Below are 9,541 nucleotides of genomic sequence, written 5' to 3'. Positions count from 1 at the left end.
TTTTCAGTGCTGGCAATGATACTCGTGTACATATATATATGTTTGTGTCAGTGCATAACATAATCAGTCCGAAGGTGAAAATTTTGTATTAGCATTTTTGCACTTTCTGAAAGCATTTGCTCTCCAGAGTATTTTAATCTTGATTTGAAGGAAATCGGGTGATTTGTCATGAAGTTATGGTCAGATGTATTTGAAAGGTATCCAGCAACTTTTCTCAAATTTCATACTTTTTCAACTTGACTAGCTGTAAAAATTATATTTAGAAGTGAAATTAAGCTTTAATATTTCCAGAAGATGTACAAAAGGGTTGATTTAATCATTAATTACAAGAACTAGTTTTTGATAAAAATTGACCTTCTAACTAAACTTGTCAATATCTCAGTTCAAACCTTTTCACCATCAGACTGATTAAGCCATTCACTGAAACACACACACACACACACATATATATATATATATATATATATATATATATATATATATATATATATATATATGTGTGTGTGTGTGTGTGTGTATGACATATATATAGATAGATAGATATAGAGAGTGATAGAGAATGAGAGTGTGTGTGTGTGTGTGTGTGAGAGAGAGAGAGAGAGAGAGAGAGAGAGAAAGACAGAGAGAGAGAGATACATAGATAGATAGATACATAGATATATAGATATATGGACAGACAGATAGATAAATAGATACATTGATACATAGATAGATAGATGGTGAGAGAGTGAGAGAGTGAAAGTGAGTGAGGGAGATAGATAGATAGATAGAGATAGAGAGAGAGAGAGACTAGATAGAGAGAGAGAAAGAGAGAGAGAGAAAGAGAGAGAGAGAGAGAGAGAGAGAGAGAGAGAGAGAGAGAGAGAGAGAGAGAGAGAGAGAGAGAGAGAGAGAGAATAATGTTAAAGTTAAAAGTGAGCTTTGCTTCCTGTTTTTAAATTTTGTTTTTTAAAATTAAATTTATTGTTTTTAGAGAAAGACAGAGAGAGATTCGTAGATAGATAGATAGATAGATAGATAGATAGATAGATAGATACATAGATACATAGATAGATAGATGGTGAGAGAGTGAGAGAGTGAGAGTGAGTGAGGGAGATAGATAGATAGATAGATAGAGATAGAGAGAGAGAGAAAGAGAGAGAGAGAGAGAGAGAGAGAGAGAGAGAGAGAGAGAGAGAGAGAGAGAGAGAGAGAGAGAGAGAATAACGTTCAAGTTAAAAGGGAGCTTTGCTTCCTGTTTTTAAAATTTGTTTTTTTATAATCAAATTTATTGTTTTTCCCAATATCAGACCGGACTAGCAGGCCTACTTTCAGAGAGTACAATGCCCTTCATTGTTGATTGACGAAAAGTATCTTTTTTGTTAGATTGTGACGTATAGTACCTACATCATTGTGGTTATATATGTCCCTGATCAACCTTATTGGCCGCTGTGATAAATCAAATTCATTTCAGAAAAGTCGGCTGGCTTCTTATATGATTCGATGCATGTGGCTGTCATCTGTTGTGATGTTTCTGTGAATGTTTGCCGTGCTCTCATATATCGGAATAAGGATGGGTGCTGACACAACAAATGGGATGGCTGATGATTTTACGAATAAGACGAGGTGTGCGGCTATGTGGTTTTGTGGTATGACACTCGCTTTCGGGTCGGAAGGTCCTGGGTTCGATTCTCGCGTTCGGCGCATAGTTGAGTCCTTGGAAAAGACTCTTTACTCACATTCTCTCACCGTAATCAGGTGTAAAATGAGTACCTGGCCGTTAACAGCGTTGTCTTGTCCGAAAAATTGTAATATCGCCTAACAGGCGTCATGTCCCGTCCTACATGTTAAATGTTGCTGTTGACCAAGGACCCCTTGTAAAGCGCTTTGAGAACATTTAGTGGATATTGCGCTATATAAAGCTCAATTTATTATTATAACTGCAGAATAGGACCATCTGGACCGGCAAAGTATTTTCGTATTGTGGTGAATGTTTGCCGTGCTCCCAACTCTCAGGTTAAGGGGTGGTTTGGGTCTTTTATTTGAAAAAAATGTAATTACCTTTACTGGGTGGTTTTAATCATTCTGTATAGTCATTATAGGTTTATAAAAACAACATTTGGGTGAAAAATATATATTATCTCTGTTGATACACGTTTTGCGACCTAATTTTGGGGTCTGGCATAGAAAAATATAACAATCCTGTGCAAACGTTCCACAAAAACTAATGAAGGAATGACCTCCATATTTTCCCGCTTATCAACATTGGAGCATAGTGTGTCACCATAAAGAGATTTTAATTTTACAGCTTTAGCTTATGTAATTTTTAATAGAACATTACAAAGTTGAAATTCCTAACAAACGTCAAATCTCAACATGAAGGACGAGACATAATACGGGTATGACGATGTTGTTTTAATTCGGAAATATACCACGCTCTTAACTGTCAAAACATTATTTCACACCAGAGTGGTGAGGTTATGTGGTCTAGTAATTTTTTTTTACCGATGTTCCATGTCGGACACGACGTTGGAGATCATGGTTCGCCAGCTCTCTCTCTCATCTGCGAGTTTCGCACATTGATTTATGGGGCTTCCTACGTACGCTGCGACATTTCCAACCCAGCTTGTCCTTCTTCGTCCTCGACCACGCTTGCCTTCTATCTTTCCCTCTGCAATGGTCTTCTGTAGTGAGTCGTGCCTTCTGATGTGGCCGAAATATCGGGTTATCCTCTTTCTAATAGTTGAAATGATCGTTGTTGATGTTATTCCTATAGTTTGGAGTACTTGATGATTTGTTTTCTTTTCCTTCCAGGATACCCTTGCAATTCTTCTATAGGTCCACATCTCAAATGCTCTGAGTTTCTTTTCTCTCTTTTCTAGTGTCTTTGTCAGAGACCATGTTTCACATCCATAAAGTAGTGTTGACCAAATGTAGCATTTTGCCAGACGTGTTTTTGTGGTAAGTGATAGGTCGTGGGATGTGATTAGGGAATGCATTTTTGAGAATTTACTCTTGGCCAATGCAATTCGTCTGATGATTTCTGCGTCACATTTTCCATCTTCTGTCAATAATGCTCCTAGATATTGGAATGACTTTACTTGCTCTATGATCTTTCCATCTATTTCAATTGATATTTTTCCATTGTTTTTTCTCTTGCTAAATAGCATTGTCTTTGTTTTTTTCACATTCATGAGCAGGCCAAACTTTTCACTTTCAGTTTTGACTATATCTACAATGGCTTGTAGATCTGGTTCAGTTTCTGCTATAAGCACTGTATCATCAGCATAGCGGAGATTATTAATATTCACTCCTCCGACATTCATTAATTTCTGTGAACAGAGACAATACAGTATTATGAACACCTTTTTCAAACACCCCGAAAGACGCTTGTACACATGGAAAAGACCGGGTGATGTAAAAAGAAAGCAAATTGACTACATCCTGGTAAAGAAACGCTTCAAAAACAGTGTAAAGAGATTAGAACGTATCCAGGGGCGGATATAGGTTCAGACCATAACCCAGTCCTAGCAAATTTCTTCTGTAAATTGAAAATTCCAAAAAAGACAAAACTTACACCCAAACTTGACCTTACAGCTCTCCAGCTCCCCGATGTCAGAGAAAATTTTGCAGTTACTGTAAAAAAACAGATTTGAGAGATTGATGGAAGAAACAGACGAGCAAGTCCCTAGAAATAAAGAAGAAGAAATAGAGACCAAATGGGTCTAGTAATATGACACTCGATTTCGGATCGGAAGGTCCTGGGTCTAGCTCATCACATAGCTGAGTCCTTGAAAAAGGCTCTTATTCATATTCTCTCGCCGTTCTCAGGTAAAAAAAATGAGTACCTAGCCTTGTCTATGTCGGAAAAAAATTGTAATATCACCTAACAGGCTTCGGTTCTCGTTCTAAGTGTTGCTTTTGGTCAGTGACACCTTGTGAAGCGCTTTGAGCACGTTTAGAGGATATTGCGCTATAAAAAAATCAATTTATTTTTTAAAGGAATATAATTGAACAGTCGTTTCCAAGAAATAAACTCGAACATTGGACCTTCAAATCCAAAGGCGAGTGCTACACTACTAGACCGCATAGCCGCACATTTATTTTATACATCCTTACATGAATACAGACCCTAAAATTCTCATTTTACTTAATTAAGATTACAGTACAGAAGTTCATTTCATGTAGACCTACTTTATATTCATTCTACATTAATTGTTACATGAATACAGTTTTAAGGTATATTTATGTGAACTAGTTATTATTTCATGTATATTAATCATTTCATGAATCGAATATCTATATTTTAACTAAGGTCCCAAGCCGTCACGTCAACTCGTGTGTACTGGCTTTAAATTTATTATATACAAATCAATGTATGAACACATAAAAAAATTCATCGTTTTTATTCGACTAAGATAACATATATAATGTAAATCATGCATGAATGCTAACTACAATTTTTTTGTTTTCTCAACCAAGAGTACATAACCAAAATTCAACACGTGCGGATTAACTTCAATTCAATTATGATTACTCGACCAAAATTCAATCCGTGCAGATTAACTTCAATTTTGTTGATAAATATCATTAAGCATGCACAAAGCGCTTTACAAGTAGTCCTTGGTCAACAGTGAAATTAGCAAATGGGATTAGACATAACGCCTGTGGTCGAAATCTCTATTTTTTTAACTAGGGTTGTCTATGTCAGATAAAGAATTGTAATCTCGACTAACAGGTGTCATGTTTCGTTCTCGCATAATTGAGTCCGTGTAAATCTGATCCAAAGGTTTACTCGTGTGCACGAATTCTATATTTATTTCATATACTAGTAAAAAGCCCGCAATTTCGCGCGGAAAGAACTATTTTCATTCGATATTGCCTGAATCTTTTTCTTGATTATCTTGATTACGATTAGATGCACACTTTAATCGATGTGCTTGTCGCTGCCATGTTTTATTCGGCATGATTTTAGTTTATCAGTCAGTAGATATCAATATCAATAAGTCACAAGTCTTTACCACGCTTGACTTGGGAGGCCTTCTAAAAGCTCCTACAAAGGGAAAAAACTTAAATAATATTCCCTCAACTAACTCCAAGAAAAAGTAAAACCTAGAGTACCTTTAACTATCCCTAATAGGAAAATAAACACCCTAGCATTATGACTAACCCTAATAGAAAAAAACCCTCGGACTGCTTTGCACTACTTTTCAATACTTCACAAATTAAAATGCCGGCCGAGAATCAAAACAATGGTCAAATTAGGAAATTTTAAACTTTCACAAATCTATCAAGGTTTGTTCTGGAGTTTTAAAAATGCTTCTATGTGATGATAAATTGAATAAATAAACGCCTGACAAAATATCAACGGCGAAAATACAAATTGAAAGAATACTGGGGATGTAGGAGCTTTCGGAATGTCTCCCCCCTAGCACCTTTACTAAGACTTATGACTAACCCTAATAGAAAAAAAATCCTCACAAATCTACGAGTATATGGTGACAAATTGAATAAATGAACGCCTGACAAAAGATCAAGGGTGAAAATTCAAATTGAAAGAATACTGGGGATGTAGGAGCTTTCGGAATATCTCCCCTTTACCTAACTTATGTGAGGTCAAATGAAAATCTGAAGCAGACGCGAAAAATATCAAGTTTGTTCGGGCTAGAAGCTAGACAGATACAATTGACAGGTTTGCCGACAACGTTTAACTAAATATTTCCCAGGGCAATAATTATCACATCGATGGCATAAAAACGACCGTAATATCAGCAGTAATATTAGTAGACGTTGTTAATCGATGAAACTTGTTTAAAATTTGTGTAAATCCGAATACCTTCACGTGATCAAGTGAATAATATCACTATGAATGCCACGATTTGCTGAAAAATGCCAACACACATACACACATGTATGCACCACACACAACACACACACAAACATACACACGCACACATACATTAACATACACGCAATTAGAACATACTACTACATAACAACACTGATCACCGCTAAATCAACAACACAACGGAAGTAATAATAATAATACTTGATGTCATAAATAGATGACGCAAACTGACAACTTTTTACAGTGTCAAAATTAGTTTATTTTGAGAGTCTTAGTGTCGTCGGTACATATCTTATGATATCTGTTTGACCCAACGAACGTTCAAACTGACTATAAATTATAAAAGGAAATCAAGTTATCTGTTTAAATACATTTCTAATTTTCAAATCTTTCAGTAGAGTTGTGCGCCGTATCATTTTTTTTTTATTGACTCAAATAAGCACAATGTTCTCCACAATGCTATATTTTTTAAAGAAAGGATGTCATTACCCGACGATAGACCATATATTTTCCTTAAAATGGTTTACCACAATTCAACTTGTGAACAATCTGTATATTATATGAGGTCCAGATACAGACCTACTTTATATTCATTATATATATAACTTGTTACATGAAGACAGACCGTACTCAGGTGTAAAGTGACTACTTATCGTTCTCTATGTTGCAAAATAATTGTAATATTGCATAAAATGCGCCATATCTTCTGTTGGTCAGGATTCACTGTAAAGCGCTTTGAGCATGTTTAGTGGATATTGCACTATATACAAATTCAATCTCCTTTTTTAATGGAAAATAAGTTAACAGTCTTTTCAAGAAATAAACACGAACATTGGACCTTGAAATCCAAAGTCGAGTGCTAACCTACGTGACCACATAACCCCAAATATATCATATAAATCCACAGATACTACTATTCACGATAATTTGTATCTTTCTCCTTCTGCATGAATGACAATCTGACCCCAAACTAAAAACGTTGGATCTGTATTCATGCGCACCAAAAGATTATTTATAATTACCAATCAGCTGTCTTTTACACCGTATTTCACACCAATAAATTGTGCGAAAACATTCTGCAATCGTTGAACAACATTTTTATTCAACGCGTTCACAAGCATTTTTCAATGATTACGTATTTACTAAGGAATGATAGGGTTTTCCATTGAGACGTGTGAAATAATAATAATAATATTGTCATCATTTTTCAAAATTAATGTACAATGGGTCCATTTGAATCGGCTTTACTGGGATTGTGATCTGTCTCTTCTGCTTTCCCATTATTCCGATTCGGCTTTGAATGGTCACATTGCCCAATCGCAACTAAAACTATTGCTCCTTTCTCCTCTGATGACGTCATTTTGTCCGTGAGAGCGTCGGAGAGTAGCGTCCCTTTCGTCTCGGGGACGAAGAAAGAGACAAATATAGCGACAACTACCATAGCAGTGATGATTGCGTAGGCTATCAATGGACGATTGTCCTGGAAAGGAAAAGATGGAATGAGTTGTTAACGGCTTCTTTAAAAAACAAGTGAATGATGATGATGAGGAGGAGGAGGAGGAAGAGGATGAGAAGGAGGAGGAGGATGACAAAGAAGAAGAAGATGATGATGATGATGATGATGATGATGATGATGATGATGATGATGATGATGACGATGATGATGATGGTGATGATATTGATGAATTTAATGAATAACAATAACAATAATAACCTCGCGCTTGTTCACTTGAAGCGCTGCACAGTTGCGTCGAGAGAGAGAGAAAGAGTGAGAGAGAGAGAGAGAGAGAGAGAGAGAGAGAGAGAGAGAGAGAGAAGATGAGAGTGAGTGTGTGTGAGCGTGTGAGGGAGAGAGAGATAGATAGATATAAAGAGAGCGAGCGAGTGAGCGAGAGAGAGAGAGAGAGAGAGAGAGAGAGAGAGAGAGAGAGAGAGAGAGAGAGAGAGATTTTTTAATTAAAAAAACAACTATATAGAGTGGACTACAACTACAGCTATAGGAACCTCATAGCCGGACACCACCAAAATATTACGTCACAACAATAAGCGGAGATCGCCAAAAAAAAAGTGAACAGTGAGTTATTGAACTGATTCAATCTATATTTACAAAGGATAGTAAAGATACCTCGCAATAGTTTTGTTGTTACGTTTAGTAAAATCGTATTTTTCCTTTTTAAAGATAATACAGAAAAAAGGAGTAATTTAAAATTTTAGCCAGAAAAATCGTCCTTCAAACATTAAAGTAGTCCTTCAGAGCCATTCGGTCCATGGAGCCGGAGTTTAACCCGATTTCTATATTGTGCAACGGGCAATAGAAATTGCTTGCTAACCTTTGGATAGGACGCAAGTCTATCGCAAAGTACTTTCCGCCAAATCTAATAGACTCAGCACCCATTCACTACTGGGTGGACAGGAGGGGGGTCAGAAATAATCTCGAATGCATCGATCAATTAGAATGACCCTAATCTTGGTAAAACCCTTCAAACCTGGGACTCCTGATGTCCCAGGTTTTAGAGTTTTTGCCAAGTTAAAGGTCATTTTAATTGATCGATGATTGAAGGACCAGTTTTTTGGACAAAGTTTTAAATACCGTCAGATGGGATTAATTTGCCTCCAGGGGTGACTGTGCTTAAAGGGGTTATTTTGCCTCCAGGGGTGACTTTGCCTCTAGGGGTGACTTTGCTTCTGCCGATCTGGAGCATTTTGACTATTCTCAGTCTTGTTGTAGTTATTTCCTTTGTGAGAGGACTTGCTTTTAATCTAAAGAAATAACTATCACGACAATAGATATATTCTAATTTGTCCAAATCTATGGAGATAAAGTCACCCCTTTATGCAAAGTCACCCTTTGAGGCAAAGTCAAACCTTGAGGCAAAGTCACCCTTTGAATCAAAGTCACCCCTTGAAGCAAAGTCACCCTTTGAGGCAAAGGCACCCCCACGAGGCAAAATCACCCCTTGAAGCAAAGACACCCCTTGAGGCAAAGTCACCCATTGAGACAAAGTCATCCCTTGAGGCAAGGTTACCCCTTGAGGCAAAGTCACCCCTTGAAGCAAAGTCACCCATTGAGACAAAGTCACCCTTTGAGGCAAAGTTAAGCTTTTTATTCAGAGTACAACAGAATAATGTTTTACTTGTGTGAGAGTCTGATTGAGCTTTAGGACATTTGCAAGTTTGCTTGAAGGTTATAATTTTTGTAACTTACCAAATCTACTGAAAAAGGAGCAACGATACCACCTACTCGAGCTGCCATGTTGACGAGACCGTACCCAAGACTCCTGTAATGGTTGGACATAATGAGAAAATGTATAGTTAATGGAAGTAGTAGTAGTAGTAGTAGTAGTAGTAGTAGTAGTAGTAGTAGTAGTAGTAGTAGTATTAGCGGTAGTAGTAGTAGTAGTAGTAGTAGTAGTAGTAGTAGTAGTAGCAGCAGTAGTAGTAGTAGTAGTAGTAGTAGTAGTAGTAGTAGTAGTAGTAGTATTAGTAGTAGTAGTAGTAGTAGTAGTAGTAGTAGTAGTAGTAGTAGTAGTAGTAGTAGTAATAGTTGTCCAATGACTACTATCACTACTACTACTACTACTACTACTACTACTACTACTACTACTACTACTACTACTACTACTACTACTACTACTACTACTACTACTACTACCAATACTACTACCACCACTTCTCCCTCCCCTCCAATCAACTCACCTTACAACTGTGGGGTAC

The 9,541-nt window shown here is 36.8% G+C and overlaps 1 protein-coding gene across 3 annotated transcripts in view; it reads right to left on the bottom strand.

Moving 5' to 3' along the window:
* Positions 1-4,369: 4,369 nt before the first annotated feature.
* Positions 4,370-9,541, bottom strand: part of LOC144971005 (solute carrier family 22 member 7-like) — a 36,328-nt gene continuing 31,156 nt past the window's right edge. For all 3 annotated transcript variants that reach the window (XM_078911284.1, XM_078911285.1, XM_078911286.1), the window contains exons 10-12: positions 9,524-9,541; positions 9,033-9,105; positions 4,370-7,307 (exon numbers count right to left, since the gene is read on the bottom strand). The exon at positions 9,524-9,541 is cut by the window's right edge and continues 103 nt beyond it. In XM_078911284.1, coding sequence (XP_078767410.1) covers positions 7,041-7,307; positions 9,033-9,105; positions 9,524-9,541 — 358 coding nt within the window. In that variant the 3' untranslated portion in view covers positions 4,370-7,040. The remainder of the gene's footprint in view (positions 7,308-9,032; positions 9,106-9,523) is intronic.

Source organism: Berghia stephanieae, chromosome 4 (assembly GCF_034508935.2).
Source record: "Berghia stephanieae isolate SIO BIC M18660-M18661 chromosome 4, UCSD_Bste_1.3, whole genome shotgun sequence".
In the NCBI taxonomy this organism is placed as follows: domain Eukaryota; kingdom Metazoa; phylum Mollusca; class Gastropoda; order Nudibranchia; family Aeolidiidae; genus Berghia; species Berghia stephanieae.
The sequence above is the reverse complement of the archived record's forward strand: the minus strand, read 5'-3'. Positions and strand labels throughout refer to the sequence as shown.